This window comes from Nannobrachium achirus, assembly GCF_963921795.1.
Source record: "Nannobrachium achirus genome assembly, chromosome: 1".
In the NCBI taxonomy this organism is placed as follows: domain Eukaryota; kingdom Metazoa; phylum Chordata; class Actinopteri; order Myctophiformes; family Myctophidae; genus Nannobrachium; species Nannobrachium achirus.
The window spans coordinates 75,772,128-75,789,187 of NC_137810.1; the positions used below are offsets into that span (position 1 = coordinate 75,772,128).

Below are 17,060 nucleotides of genomic sequence, written 5' to 3' on the forward strand. Positions count from 1 at the left end.
CGAGATCCTGCAAAAATAAATGTCTATGTTGGGACACTATGGGTATTCTGACAGAGAATGGAAATCCTTCATCAACGACTGCAACCCGTACCCTGACCAGGTTGTAGCCCTGCAGGACCTTCACATTTTCGGCCTGGCCAACGTCCTCAGCCGGCCCATTGTGACCCTCAGCAATAAAGAAGGCCAACATATGCCACCTACCTGCCGGTACTGGCAGGTATCGGCAAGTATGGGAGCGGCAACTATTACAAGCCAATATGCATCACCTGGAACAGCTCTGGGTATGACCACTACGTCCCCGTGGTGGGAGTTGAAACGTTCACGTCACCCATTAAGCTGCCCAGTTCGATTCTATGCTCCTGGGTCTACCATCTCAAAGTTGATGAGCAGAAGGCCAGTGTCCAGGTGGGAGTACTGCGCAAGTACATGAAACTGGAGGCTGACGGCAGCACCATGATTGGCGGCGATCAATGGCTCGACATGGAGAAGTTGGGCAGAGACTTGGAAAAGGTGATTGCTGGGTCCCCCTATCTGAAGGAAGAAATGAAGAAATACATGAACTGGCTGACACGGATACACGCCTCTTATAGCCCCGCTCGGACCCTCTCTCCGGAGCTCGAGGAGTTAACGGCCACTTATCAGCCCCTTGATGGTCTTGCCCAGACTTTATCTACAGTGTTAGTGAAGATAACCAATCACCTGGCGAGGGAGGTCAACAGTTCAACATCTCCACTACTGGAGAAGGCAGAGGAGCTGGAGAACAAGGTCGAAAGCACAACATCTCCACCATCCACCCTTGAAAAACCACCATGAAAGACCTTGAAAATGGGATTGTGGAGGGTTTCGACTCCCTATGTCAAATACTAACAGCGCTTGAATGCATTACACATTTGATTGCGACCGTCAGGGAGCAGTTTACTACCAAAACCTCCACCGGCCGTCCGTCCGTCGGTCACACGTCACACTTTTCCCCAACTCATAGATACGATGACATCACAGAGTCCACAGCTGATGATGTGGCGACATCACAGAGTCCACAGCTGATGATGTGGCGTGATGTCATACAATACACATGCCAAACTTTGCACACACACTCCTTGCCTGCCAATCCACAACCTCCACCTCTCACGTCATACGGGCAGCCATAGTTACACCTGGAATGTTGAATCTCCATATATGGAGATAACCTACGCATCACACAAAGTCTGACCTCACCAGCCCATACTTGGGCATGGACGACTTATATCTCCATATACGGAGATGGCCATATATGGAGATACGATGACATCACAGAGTCCACAGCTGAGCATTCCCCACTAGCTGAGTATCTTAAGATGGTTGGATGTGATGATAAGCTATAAGCTTAGTTGATCCTGGCGATAAGGTCTGAGTAGAGGAATGCTCTCTTCCCTGGTGAGAATTGCCCCTTTATATAGGGCTTGTTTGTGTATTGTATGACATCACGCCACATCATCAGCTGTGGACTCTGTGATGTCATCGTATCTCCATATATGGCCATCTCCGTATATGGAGATATAAGTCGTCCATGCCCAAGTATGGGCTGGTGAGGTCAGACTTTGTGTGATGCGTAGGTTATCTCCATATATGGAGATTCAACATTCCAGGTGTAACTATGGCTGCCCGTATGACGTGAGAGGTGGAGGTTGTGATATTTGTGGAGATAAGCGACCAACGGTCGCTTATCTCCCGATTAGGGAGTCTTACTGGTTAGTTTCAGTGGTCCAGGTAGGGTACAGGTCTCATAACCAAGAAGTGAGTTTAAGCAAGATGATTTTCACGACGGCAACGCCAGGCGGACTACGGCTGCTATGACATAATCGCCGTAGCGATCAAAATGGTTAAGCAAAGGCTCGGCGGCGACAGGTTCCCACCCCTTTTTGGTTTCCATGGTGACGCCACCGACGCATCTTTGCAGCACGTGTCAAACATAAACACAGTCATAAACAAAGAGAACACCCCGTCGTGCATCAGCTAACTTGCTGATAACTTGATTCTTAACATTCGTCATGATCAGCAGTTGAAAGAGGAGGGATGTAAACTCGTCAAACCTACGTGTCAAACAGCATTTTGGCTGTTTGTTTGAGAGGTTATTCATATTATTATTATTATTTTATGTACACCATCAGAATGAGAACTCTGCGAATTGTGAACAGAGTCGCTGTTTCCCATCTCCTTCCATTGGCATCAGTGAGATGGAGAGTGGCAGCCAGCAGTCGGTGTTCCTCCAACTCCAGCTCAGAGGAGCAGCAGCAGAGACACGGTGCCTCCATGCTGAGACACCTGACCAGCAAGATAAAAGCCACTGGTCCCATTTCAGTGGCCGAGTACATGAGGGAAGTGCTCACCAACCCAGTGACGGGTTATTATGTGCGCAACGACATGCTGGGTCCAGATGGAGACTTCATCACATCACCAGAAATCAGTCAGATCTTTGGAGAGCTGCTAGGTGTTTGGTGTGTGAGTGAGTGGATGGGAGCAGGCAGCCCCAAGCAGCTGCAGCTGGTGGAGTTTGGCCCAGGGCGAGGCTCCTTGGCCAGTGACGTCCTCCGAGTGTTCGGTCAGCTGCACTCGGTTCTGGGTCAGATGTCGGTGTCTGTCCACCTGGTGGAGGTCAGTCCGGTTCTGAGCCAGATCCAGGCCAGCTGTCTGACCGGGGAGCAGAACCAGGCGTCTGCCAGCGAGGACGAGCCATGCTACAGACACGGTACCACTGCCACAGGCCTGCCCTGCTCCTGGTACACAAGCCTGGAGCATGTCCCACGAGGATTCAGCATCTTTCTCGCTCACGAGTTCTTTGACGCGCTGCCAATCCACAAGTTCCAGAGGACACAGCGAGGCTGGAGGGAAGTGATGGTGGACATAGACCCAGAGAGACCTGGCCAGCTGAGGTTTGTCATCATCCCCAACCCTACCCTGGCCTGCACCCTCGTACAGCCAGATGAGAAGAGACAACATGTGGAAGTGTGTCCAGAAGCCGGGGTTATCATCCAGCAACTGGCCAATCGAATTGCAGAAGACGGGGGCGCGGCTCTCATAGCAGACTACGGCCATGACGGAACCAAGATGGACACCTTTAGAGGGTTCAAAGGCCACCGGCTGCATGACGTGCTGTCCTCCCCAGGCTGTGCTGACCTCACAGCTGACGTGGACTTCAGCTACCTGAGGAGGCTGGCCGGGGAGGGGGGCGTGGCCTGTCTGGGACCCGTCACTCAGAGATCCTTCCTGAAGAACATGGGCATCAACGCCCGGCTGCAGGTTCTGTTGAGGAACTGCACCGAGCCGTCCAACAAGCAGCAGCTGATCCAGGGCTACGACATGCTGACCAACCCCAGCAGGATGGGAGAGCGCTTCCATTTCTTCAGCATGCTGGCCCCCAGCAGGCTGCTGCAACCACAGCCAGCACAGGGCCTGAAGATGGAGAAGAAGGACCCAGCCCCGCTCCCTGTGGCCGGCTTCACCGAATTGAACTTATGATGATGTTAGGACTTGTATGGAGCCACTGGTTCTCAAACGTTTTCGTGCCAAGAAGGACCCCCAAATGTGTATTTGTCCACGGTACGGACCCCATCTGAAGATATTTTGTGCAAGAAGATTACAAAAATAATTCTCAAAGAGTTTTTGTGCACTCTCTGACTGAGGAGTCGTTGAACTGAACTTCTCAGAATCAGGAGAAACCTTTGTTGTAGAAGAGTGAAGCAGCTCCGTTCTCACATGTTCCAACACTACTAATTAAAAGCTACAGTTATACAGCTCATTAATGGCACCCAGGGTGAAGGCTGTTGTGTTAATTAAATAATGTTTTCAGGCATAAAAAAGAAAGAGGAGGGTGCTGGAGCAATCTGTGTTGTTCTAAAAACGGTTTTAATAAACATGGTTATTATGATAATATGTGGTATTAGTGTTATTTCTTCATTCAGAGTATGCCAACACAAGGTGATGGAGTAGAATTGGTGCAAATGTGTTACAGTTTATTTTATAAACAAGATTGTTTACAAACAATTCATTATTATAGGTGAGAACCTTTTATAAGCCCTATGGGCTCCCTTTCTCACCTGCACTTATTCCCATACATTTTAATCCAAGGAGTGGCTTTGTGTGTCCCATGCCCATATACCTATGGGAATGACCATAGTCCAGAATGAACAGGTTTGATCAAAAACAAAATGTGTGTCCCATGTCCATATATGGTCATTTCAGTCCAGAATTAACAGGTTTTATCAAAAACAAAATGTCTGTCACCTCTTGTCCATATATGGTCATTTCAGTCCAGAATGAACTGGTTTTATCTGTCCCGTTCGTCCAGAATATGTGTGTAGTGTCCGTCCCGGTCTGATGATTGGATACTTTGAGGATTGGACAAGCTTCACATGACAATTCGGCCCTCCAGATAAAATCATTCATTCATTCAGAATATAAAGATTGTATAGATCACAGAGTTCATAACTCTAGAACACATAGAATAAAAGTTCACCGCTTCACTTAAAACCGAGGTTTGATTTTTATTGTGCAAATACAAAATAATAATAATAATAATAATAATAATAATAACAATAATTCTGCCGAACACTTCAGGGAGTTTCTATTCAAAATCCTATGGCCGGTGTACACACTCGTGCCGGTGTACACGACACGATCATTTCCAGTAGTTCCTATTGCTCGTGTTCAGGCTTCCCGATCACGAAGCTCAACGGGGGGCAGCAGAGAGCCATAGTCTAGCCTACTACTGCATGGTTGAGCTTCATACAGCCAAGTACTGCCATGGCTGGTTCCAAAAGTGTGGTTTGGGGACCCCCAGGGTTTCCATGGCTGGTTCACAGCTAGTCCCAAAGTCTGGGTCGGGGACCTCTGGGGGTCCATGAGGGGTTTCGAAGGAGGTCCATGGCTGGTCCCAAAGTTTCCGAGACCCCCGGAAATCCATGGACCCCCAGGGACCCCTGGTGCCGCTGCCAAAAACTGCAAAAATGACCAAATGACCACCCCAACGGGGCTGCTCACGGGGAATTCTGGGGACCACCAACTCCTGGTGCTCCAGAACGGATGCAAAAGTGCTCGCAGATCCTAGTGGAGGACCCCCTCCACTGCAGCGCACATAAAATGCGGGCTAGGAGCGACCGGGAGAGCCGGGGCCGGTACCCACGTGTCCGCCTCGGTGGCACGGAGACAGCCGTGCATAGAGACCGCCACCGCCACTGCAGACCGCTAAAAATGCCATAATTTGGGCCCCCAGCGACCTCGATGACCTGACGGTTGCTTGTCTCCCGATTAGAGAGTCTTACTGGTTTGTAATAGGTGTAATAGTGTAATTGCGACTGTCAGGTCGCAATAACTATCAAAATCACAGTCTGTCACATGTCACACGTCACACTTTTGCCCTTCTCATATCTCCGCAAATGTTGCCCTGATCCATGCCAAAATCTGCACACACACTCCTTGCCTTCCAAACCACTACCTCCACCCACGATTTCTCACATGAACCTCTTCTAGCGCCACCATGAGGCCGATTCTTGCAAAACACATTTTTGGACACTGCTCCTACAAATTTCGCCCTAAAATCATGCAAATCGCCACACACTCAACCTACACTCATGTCTTCAACATGCATCTGTCCCATATAGCGCCACCATCAGGACATTTTTCAAGCACATTTTTGGACACTGCTCCTACAGATTTTGCCCTAAAATCACGCAAATCGGTATGTATACACTCATGTCATCAACATGGATCTGTCCCATATAGCGCAACCATCAGGCATTCTTTTCAAACACATTTTTGGACACTGCTCCTACAGATTTTCCAGACCATCAGGCCGAAGTGTAATAGTATAATAGTGTGTAATAATGTACTAGGTGTAATAGGTGAGATAGTGTGATAGTGTAATTGTGTAATAAGTCTAATAGTTTAATAGCGCATTAAGTGAAATAGTGTAATAGGTTTAATAGTGTAACAGCACAGCACAGCCCATCAGAGCCCAATGCAGCCCACCAGAGCATAATAGAATCCTATGTCCAGTCCAGTCCTGCCCAGTGGGAGTATAGACCAGGGAAAGGGGTAGTTAGTTGGCTGCACCAGGCCATTACAGGCAGGATCTGGCTGGAATAGGCCCGCCCAGGGTGCACAGGGCTGCACCAGACTCCAACAGTCTCCACCAGGCTGCTCCAGGCTCCCACAAGCCCTGTAGCTCCTTGCACATGTGATTAACCACTGTGAACACAGGCAATAGTTTTACATGGGTTTGTGTATACGGCCAATAGTTTTACATGAACATGTCAAGGCTTTAGTACAGGTCTGCCTCGTATAACCCAACAGAGCCCTGCACAGCACAACACAGCCCACTAGAGCAAAGTACAGCCAGCCAAAGCCCAATAGAGTAATAGCCTGGTGCAGCAATCTATATACCCCTCTTCCCTGGTCTATACTCGCACTGGGTAAACTGGACTGGACTTAGGTGTGCTGGACTCTATTGGGCTCTGGTGGGCTAAACGAGGCAGTACTGTACTAAAACCTAGACATGTTCATGTAAAACTATTGGCCGTGTACACATACTCATGTAAAACTATTGCATGTGTACACAGTGGTTGATTGCATGTGCAAGGAGCTACAGGGCTGGCTGGAGCAGCCTGGTGGAGTCTGGAGCATTCCCTTGCACCCTGGTCTAGCCTATTTAAACCGGACCCGGCCTGTAACGGCTTGGTGGAGCCATCTAACTACCCCCCTTCCCTGGTCTATACTCCTACTGGGCAGGACTGGGCTGGACTTAGGTTAGCTGGACTCTATTAGGTTCTGGTGGGCTGTATTGGGCTCTGGTGGGCTGTGCTGTGCTGTGCTGGGCTCTGTTGGGCTATAAGAGGCAGAACAGTACTAAAGCCAAGACATGTTCATGTAAAACTATTGGCCGTGTGCACAAATACATGTAAAACTATTGCCTGTGTACACAAACTCATGTAAAACTATTGCCCGTGTACACAGTGGTTAATCGCATGTGCAAGGAGCTACAGGGCTTGCTGGAGCATGGAGCCGCCTGGTGAAGTCTGGTGACATCCTGTGCACCCTGGTTTAGCCTATTCAAGCTAGATACGGGCTGTAATGGCCTGGTAGAGCCATCTAACTACCCCCCCTTCCCTGGTTTATACTCCTACTGGGCAGGACTGGAATGGACTTAGGTGTGCTGGACTAAACTTGGCTCTGGTGTGCGCTTTATTGGGCTCTGGTGGACTGTGCTGGGCTCTTTTGGGCTATACGAGTCAGTACAGTACTAAAGCCAAGACATGTTCATGTAAAACTATTGGCCGTGTACACAAACTCATGTAAAACTATTGCCTGTGTACACAGTGGTTAATCGCATGTGCAAGGAGCTACAGGGCTTGCTGGAGCATGGAGCAGCCTGGTGGAGTCTGGTACAGCCCTTTGGTTCAGGTTCAGGTTCAGGTTCAGGTTTATTAGTCACATGCATATCCATACAGGTACAGATATACAATGAAATGCTTGTGCCAGGAGCACTCTCAGCCTTATTACGCACAAAAACATCAACCCAAAACAACAAGAGAACAACAAGTCACCCAAGACAACCCAAAAACAACAAAAACCATACAGTGTAACAGTGTACAGTTTAAAAACTGCGTACAGTGCACATGACTACCTACGTCTCGCTTTCATCTCTTCCTTAAGCAACCTGATTGCTTGAGCATAAAAACTATTACTGAGACGGGTGGTGTGCGATGAGATGCTCTGGTAACGTTTTTTGGATGGGAGGAGATAGAACAGGGAATGGGTGGGATGACTGCTGTCCTTTAAGATGTTCTCTGTCTTTTTCTTACAGCGTGTGTTATAGATTGTGTGTAGCTGTGGTAATTCTGTGCCAATGATTTTGGCAGCTCTCTTCACAATCCTCTTTGCACCCTGGTTTGGCCTATTCAAGCCGGATACAGCCTGTATTGGCCTGGTGGAGCCATCTAACTACCCCCCTTCCCTGGTCTATACTCCTACTGGGCAGGACTGGGCTGGACTTAGGTTTGCTGGACTCTATTAGGTTCTGGTGGGCTGTATTGGGCTCTGGTGGGCTGTGCTGTGCTGTGCTGGGCTCTGTTGGGCTATACGAGGCAGTACAGTACTAAAGCCAAGACATGTTCATGTAAAACTATTGGCCGTGTACACACACTCATGTAAAACTATTGCCTGTGTACACAAACTCATGTAAAACTATTGTCTGTGTACACAGTGGTTAATCGCATGTGCAAGGAGCTACAGGGCTTGCTGGAGCCTGGTGGAGTCTGGTGCAGTCCTGCGCACCCTGGTCTGGCCTATTCAAGCTAGATACGGGCTGTAATGGCCTGGTAGAACCATCTAACTACCCCCCTTCCCTGGTCTAGGTCTAGGTGTGCTGGACTCTACTTGGCTCTGGTGGGCTTTATTGGGCTCTGGTGGGCTGTGCCGGGCTCTGTTGGGCTATACGAGGCAGTACAGTACTAAAGCCAAGACATGTTCATGTAAAACTATTGGCCGTGAACACAAACTCATGTAAAACTATTGCCCGTGTACACAGTGGTTAATCACATGGGCAAGGAGCTACAGGGCTGGCTGAGCCTGGAGCAGCCTGGTGGAGACTGGTGCAGTCCTGTTTAGCCTGGTCTGGCCTAATTACCCCCCTTCCCTGGTCTATACTCATACTGGGCAGGACTGGGCTCGACTTAGGTGTGCTGGACTCTATTGGGCTCTGGTGTGCTTTATTGGGCTCTGGTCGGCTGGGCTGTCCTGTGCTGGGCTCTGTTGGGTTATACGAGGCAGTACTGTACTAAAGCCTTGACATGTTCATGTGATACTATTGGCCGTGTACACAAACTCATGTAAAACTATTGCCTGTGTACACAGTTGTTAAAGCCATGTGCGAGGTGCTACCGAAATGGTGAAAGCACAAATTAAGAACTTATATTGTCTATTTAAAGCTTTGCGAACATGAAGCGTGTACACAAGCAATAGTCACTACAGGAAATGAATATGCCGTGTACACCGGCACTAGTGTGTACGGCAACGGTCCGCCATTCCGAAACACCGCTATTCCGAAGCAGGGTTAGGGTTAGGTTTAGGGTTAGGGTTAGGGGTAGGGGTAGGGGTAGGGGTAGGGTTAGGGTTAGTTAGGGTTAGGGTTAGGGTAAGGGTTAGGGGTAGGGTTAGGGGTAGGGGTAGGGTTAGGGTTAGAAGTCAACGTTCGGAATAGCGGTGTTTCGGAATGGCGGGGTGTAACCAGTGTGTACACGGGCCACAGGATTTTCTATAGAAACTCCCTGCCGTGTACACCAGTTTCATTGCTGGTAATACAGTTGCAGCCTACACAATATTTGGTATGAGAGAAGCTATTCCTTTAAAGGCGTAGTTCTCCCCCAAAATGACGTATTTTCTATTGATTACTCACGCCATGGAGACTTGAGTTCAATGATATTTCTTTGTATTTGTCGCATTCCTAAGATAATAATTTCATTATAGTAAATGTACCCACATTGATTTGATAGGGAACCAAAATCATTTGGGTCATTATATGGCTTTTTTTTTAAGTAATGAACTATAATGTAATATTCAAAAAATATCAGTGTATAATAATACTTACAAATAATACATATTCCTTATATTTTAAACCAGTTTCTTTTTTTTTTAATTGAAAAAGAAGATATTTTTTTAAAAATGTTCATGCCTAATATGTGTAATCATTAGGCCTAAGTACAGGTTGGATACTGCAGGCTGCTATGTTCAGGTATATTCATAGCCATAGCAATGCTGTCATGTTCCGATAAGTCAGACCCCGAGGTCGAGTAAGTCAGAATAAAATGTTCCTCCAGACACGGCTTTTGATTTTATTATATCCTCGCTCAGCAAATTATGCATTGTCTGACAATTATTAATCTCTCAAGAACATACTCTGATGCGACTGACACACACAGTTTGTGTGTGTGTAGTTGCATTAATTCTTCAATTCTAGACTCCTATCAGGGTTCCCAAACTTTTTCGGGCGTGACCCCCAAAATAAACATATTTTAACTGGGGACCCCCCACCCTGACAAGCACTTGGAATCCTAGATATAACATTTAGTTTGACTCTGTTCCACAGATACATATTTTGAAAATAGCCGATCTACAATCTCACAAGCAGCGTTGTGAGCTTGTAGATCGGCTTCTTACTGTTTTATTTATACTATATTTGAGTTTGCCCAGTTTAGTATTGATTACTCACTCCATGGAGACTTGAGTTCCAATATTCCATATTTAGTCCATGGGCCATATGAGATGTTGGTATCCAAAAAGTGGCAAAGGTTACCATGCATTTTTGAAAAGCTCTATATCTGGAGATTATATTTTGGTATGATAACCCTTTCTGAGACACAGCTATCAGCCACTAGAGTTGGTGTCCCATTAACTAACATAAAAAAAGCAAAACATTAATCTGCTTTAAGTAGCATATGAGGGGTCAAACTAGGGTTTTTTTGTGATTCTGAATCCATTTAAAATATGATTATTTTGGGGGAATTATATGCAGGGTTTAAATTGCCTACAGTATATGAGTGCACTCTCCCACACTTCTGCCAGTGTGCCATTGATCTCCCACTCCTGTGCCAGTGTTGGCACCCGTGCCAAAGGTTGGCTAGCCCTGTTGTAGACCCTCTCAGTAAAACAAACCTTATTTGATTTTGCACTGTATTTGATTTATTTTTTCAGCTATGGTCTCTTCACCCAAAATTAGCAGAGCTTATAGACTTAACAGTGTAATTGAGGGGTGTCATGGATGAAAAAAAGTATTTACAGGGGTGACGTGGCAAAAGTTGGAAAACCATTGGTATAGAAAAAAAAAAACACTTGTCTCATTGTGGCCAGCTCATTGGCTAATGTACATTATTCATGCTGCTTTCAGGGTTGCTATAGATATTAGTCCATGGGCCATATGAGATTTTGCTATACTGAAGATGGCAAAGGTTACTTAGCATTTTTGAGAAGCTCTATCTGTAGATAATATTTTGGTATAACCCTTTCTGAGTCACAGCTAAATTAGTGTTATCAACTGCTGAAAGTTGGGTCCCATTAACTTTACTATACAGGGAGCAAGCAAAAAACTGACCCATAACTTAGGTTTAGTGATGAGTCGTCACGTTTCTCCGTTTTGTGGGGGCCACAAAATCTAAACAATTTTCTCTCTCCCCTCTCTGTTAATGTGTAGGATGTCTACCTGTCCTGTGTGAAATCCCTTCCAGGCCATCTAAAAGATCTGCACCAGTATCTAAATATAAAAGAGCGAAAAATTATACTAAATCTGTGCAATAAACGCACCTTTATCCGGAAGTGCCCTTGTCCGGTCCCGGGCTGTGGAATTGTGGGAACGTCTTGAGAGGCACATTGCCCTAGCCCATAAGGAACTGGGTAATTCAGAAATCGACAACTTAATACAAGCAGCCCGGAGGCTGGAAACAGATCGACTCCTCCGGGAGTTAAGGGCCACCAACCCGGTGGTCCCATTAAGGACCACCTGGGACGACGTATGTACGATATATTTTGCATTATGTTGGACTTCCCTCTCCTTATGCATCTCCCCTTCAGCCTCAACCTCATTCTCCCTCAGATTTCCTAGTCTATCTAGTAAATTGTGCACACTGATCATGTTTCTTCTCTCCTTCACACAGAATGATGATCATGCCGTGGACTTGCAAAGTCCCAAGCGGCCAGCCAGGCAGAGTGAAAGCCTAAATGTCAGGGACTACAGCAAAGATTTAAGACCATGTGTAATAAGTTCAGGTGGCTGAAGCGGCTCCATGTCAATGTCAAGAGGGAGAACTGGCCCTTGAAAATGGCTAGAGGTCTCCAGCAGCCCTCCTTACCAGTGTTACCAGAGGTGAGAAATATCAGATCTATAGGCACTGTGAGCTTTGTAGGTCTGTGTCTGTCAACATGTGTTGCATACATTACCTAACAATGAACATTATCAGTGGTTATCACTCCTGCATCACTAACTTACCTTTTCATTTTAGATGAGTCCAGATTTAACTGTAACTGAGTGGTTATCACTGCTGCATCACTAACTTACCTTTTCATTCAGATGAGTTTAGGTTTAACTGTAACCGAGTGGTTATCACTGCTGCATCACTAACTTACCTTTTCATGTCAGATGAGTTTAGGTTTAACTGTAACTGAGTTTTTATCACTGCTGCATCACTAACTTACCTTTTCATTTTAGATGAGTCCAGATTTAACTGTAACTGAGTGGTTATCACTGCTGCATCACTAACTTACCTTTTCATTCAGATGAGTTTAGGTTTAACTGTAACCGAGTGGTTATCACTGCTGCATCACTAACTTACCTTTTCATGTCAGATGAGTTTAGGTTTAACTGTAACTGAGTTTTTATCACTGCTGCATCACTAACTTACCTCTTCATTTTAGATCTGACGAGTCCAGGTTTATCTGTAACTGAGTGGTTATCACTGCTGCATCACTAACTTACCTTTTCATTTCAGATGAGTCCAGGTTTAACTGTAACTGAGTGGTTATCACTGCTGCATCACTAACTTACCTTTCCATATCAGATTTCCCGGTGGTCTGCCATGCGTCAGAGGGCGCCTCTGCAGGACTGTGTCCCAGGTGTGGGAAAGTTGGTTTGTTTCTGGATTTCCACTGCTTCTCTTATCCACCGTCCCCATGAGCTATCTTAAAGGAGTAGTTCACCCCCAAAATGACTTTTTTTCTATTGATTACTCATGCCATGGAGACTTGAGGTCAATAATATATATATATATTTTATGTTTTGTCGCATTTCTAAGACAATAATTTTATTACAATGAATTTACCTCCATTCATTCCGGATGGGGACCCGAATGCATTTGGGTCCCCATCCAGAATCAATGGGACTAAATTTACTATAATCATTTGTCACGTGTCTTAGGAATGTGACAAATACCAAAAAGTATTATTGAACTCAAGTCTCCATGGCGTGAGTAATAAAAAAAGGCATTTTGGGGGTGAACTACTCCTTTAACCCTCTCCCAGTCCATCAGGTGGATTTCTTGGTTCTCCTTCATTGCTCGCTGTCTTGATATGCGGGTTGGTGTTTTAAACGTTTATTTCTCACATTATTTTTGTGCTTTTTTTTTTACGTATCAATCTGCCTGTCACACTTTTTCAGCCTCTAACATCCCCCAGCCCTTATAGCAGGTGTGGGAAACTTCGATGATGGAAAGGACCGCTATATTTCCTCACTCACTCCAGAGGGTCACTATATGTCCACACTGACCCAGACGGTCACTATATTCCCACACTCACCCAGAGGGTCACTAATATTTCCATGCTCACTCCAGAGGGTCACTAATATTTCCATGCTCACTCCAGAGGGTCACTAATATTTCCATGCTCACTCCAGAGGGTCACTAATATGTCCACGCTCACTCCAGAGGGTCACTATATGTCCACGCTCACTCCAGAGCGTCACTATATCTCTCACTCCAGTTGTTCCTACATCCCATTAGTCTGAATCTGGTGAATGTAAACCTGGTGAAAATACTATGCTTAAACTTAAACCTAACCTGAATAAAACTATACCTGGGTCAGTGACGTGACGCCCCAAAAAATGTGTTTTTAAAAAAACTTTAAATTGCAGGCATAAAAGTTATTTACTTTTGTTCTACTCACTCTCAACCTTATGGAAATACATTTTGTTTTTAGATATTTTATTGGAATCAGACTTTATTCAGCAGTTTGTTGTACTTGTGCCTAAAATCGTCATATGATGTGACATGAACATAATTGTTCATAAAATGAAAATGGAGTACATCTTTCTTAAGTTACTCACTTTATCAAAGTCCTTTATCATAACTAACCAGTGATCCACTATAGTTTTTTGAAAATTAATTATATCTGTATATTTTTTTTCATAATCGACACTCTGTGTGAGGCCCATGTTGTCGATCTTACAACATATTTTAAATGTATTCTGTCAAAACGTTCTCTAAAATTACACAAATATTTGTGACTCTTCCTGATACTATTCTCTATGTAATCCATAAACATTTTTTTGGTTTCATCATTAATAAAGGTATGATTTTTCACTATTTGGAATGTCACACCAAATGATTTAGTGTCACACCGTATGATCATATCTTCATGTGTCAAAGCAAACTGTGTTTTAACCTACCTATTAGTGAGTACTGAACTTTACTGATTGATTAAACAATTACCCAGGATAACATGGCCTTAATATTTCTGAACAGGATATTATTGTAGGGCTTTAACATGGGATAAGAAAGAATTGTAGTAGTAGATGGATGATGAGGATGTGCACAGGAATGCTACGCACACCTAAGTCTTCTGCCGGCCCACGGCAGAAGGATCCTAAAGAGACAATAAGGCGAATAGCCACACTTGGAGCCAAGGCAACATTTTATTAACACCAATTAGTGGAAACAGAACTCAGCATTCAGGTAAATTGCTTTTTTCCGAAGTCTCCTGAACTTGAACACAACATTTTGTGTTGAACAAATGTAATTAGGAATCATGACATTACACCACATCTCCACTAGCTAAAGAGTGCTGGGTTGCGCAACTCCGAAAATAGCTGATCTACAAGCTCTCGCAGCACAACGTGTTGAGAGCTTGTAGATCAGCTATTTTCGCTAGTTTTGTCTCGGGTCCTACCTTAACACTGTCCACTGTCCAGTCCAGTGAGTGAATACATTAGACTGTATTGTACATCAGCCAGTCGTATTTGGTGAGGGTAGCAAACCGGCTGCCTTGTTGCGGTTCTGCTATGCCACAGACAACCTCCTGCTCTTCGTAGAAAATGCAGTCTCGCCCCTTTGGCTCCTCTCTCCTTGCTGGGTCATTGTTTAGTTTCTCCCTGTACTTTCTCGTTCTCTCAGCACTTGTCATTTTCCAGCTGACAAAAGAAAATGGAATGTATAGTTTAAGACAAAGAGAAAATATTGTTTAGATTGAAACAATATGTTAAGGTTTCTGTGAAGGGGTTTCTGCTCTGTCTGATGAATTTGAAGTATCACTGAATGAAGCTAAATTAAATTTTAAACCTAGATCTACATGGAAATATGACCAAAACTTCAAATAACTAAAGCTTTTTTTAATGAAAAGGTGTCACACCAACAGAAATCCAGAAGTGGTGAGTTTGTCAAAGTTTCAACAAGATGGCATTTCATGAAAATGTTAAAATCATAACTCACCTTAGACACCTGTCTTGCAGTTGTGCTGGGAGTGCTGAATAGCCTTACAGAAGAAGGACCTTTCTAGCCAATAGGTGTCCAAATAATTGCCTGTTTAATTTTTCCAAACTAGTGTCACACCAAATGATTTTGGTTTGGGGGACAAAATGTTTTTGATCAGAAATGACTGAAAACATTATGCTTTGACTTTGAAAAGATATAGGCTCACAAATAGACCTTTTTTTAGCCTAAATTCATTTTCAAATGATTTTTAGCAATTCTTTTTCTTAGTTTTATTCAAGTTCCCACTTTGAGAAACAAGGTCAGGACAGTCACACCATATGAGTTTTGCCATGTTTGGTTGAAAATTCTGAAGAAATGAGGAATGAAATGTTTTAATCTTGAGTAAGTTCACATAAAGCTTAATGTCCTGCACAATATTCAGAAGGTTTTTGACAAATATATTTTTTATTTATACATGTTTGACACCGAGGACAGCGAAAACGTTACGTCACGTCACCCACCCACCTAAACCTGACCCTAACCTAAAACTATGCTTAACCCTAAAACATAACCCTACATTAGAACTAATGAGATGTAGGACTTATGGGCAGTTCCCCACTCCAGAGGGTCACTATATGTCCATGCTCACTGTTGTTGGGCAGAAATCCATCTCTAGTCTTATACCTTTTTGAGCGGTGTTAACCGCTCCTATAGACCGCTTTTTTACCAAAACTATGATGTCACAAATGATGATGACATGAGTTCGCTAGACCAATGAAACACTTCGATTCTGTTGATCTGTCCATGATGTCATAGTCACATAGGCACCCGATTGGTTCACTCTGATTTAGAACGCGTTTAGGCCGCGTAAAATACGTCATAACGCGTTTAGGCCGCGTAAAATACGTCATAACGCGCTTAGGCCGCGTAAAATACGTCATAAAAAATTATTGAGCGGTGCTAACCTTGAATTTCAAAATTGTATTAGATGAATATCACTTATAAGCGATAAAATAACCACACTTTTAGACAGACTGTGGAAAATCTTACACGTTATAAATGATAGGCAACTAATACAAGTTTAAAATACAAATAAACACAATATCCACTGGGTATCCACTGATTGTCCCGGTCCCCTGATTTAGAACGCGTTTAGGCCGCAGAAAATATTATGTCACAGACACGGAGGCACCCAATTGGTTCACACTTTAGGCCATTGACTTTGAATTTCAAAATTGTATTAGATGAATATCATTGATAAGCGATAAAATAACCACACTTTTAGACAGACTGTGGAAAATCTTACAGGTTATAAATGATAGCCAACTAATAAAGTTTAAAATACAAATAAACAGCTTTTGGAAAAAAAAAATTATGCTGTCACTAATGAGGGTAACATGAGTTATCTAGACCAAATGTTCCGCCCCAGGATAACGGATGATTCTTTGGTCAAAATAATCGTGGTATGAAATTCAAATACTTCGGCTTTGCCGAAATAATTAGTATAGGGTCATAAACAAAAATCTAGAGGCAAATAAGGTCCCTGGTTGCCTAACTGACGACCACCAGAGTCATCAGGCTCTGGTGGCAGAGCTGGTTCTGTCCAGAGCTGGTTCCGTCCTCTGTATGGATTCGTCGTTTGATTGCCCTTAGGGCTACTAGCATGGCTCTTACCATTCTTCTGGGAGGGATCAGTCTGTGAAATTCCTTTCTGGCTTGATTAAACGGTTGTACCACAGCTTGACGAAAAGGTCCTCGGTGATATTACGTTTCTTCTCCTGTTCTGAGAAAGAGAGAGTGATATCTTCTAAGACAGTTTCTGTATAGCCTTCATAGTGATCTGCTGGAACAGGTTCCAAT

At 44.5% G+C, this 17,060-nt stretch overlaps 1 protein-coding gene across 1 annotated transcript; it reads left to right on the forward strand.

The window, feature by feature from the left end:
- Positions 1 to 2,148: 2,148 nt before the first annotated feature.
- Positions 2,149 to 3,495, forward strand: LOC308289942 (protein arginine methyltransferase NDUFAF7, mitochondrial-like; the record flags this gene model as incomplete). Its single annotated transcript, XM_080731722.1, has 1 exon — positions 2,149 to 3,495. The coding sequence occupies one exon, from the start codon at positions 2,149 to 2,151 to the stop codon at positions 3,493 to 3,495; it is 1,347 nt and encodes a 448-aa protein (XP_080587848.1).
- Between the last annotated feature and the right edge of the window lie 13,565 nt (positions 3,496 to 17,060).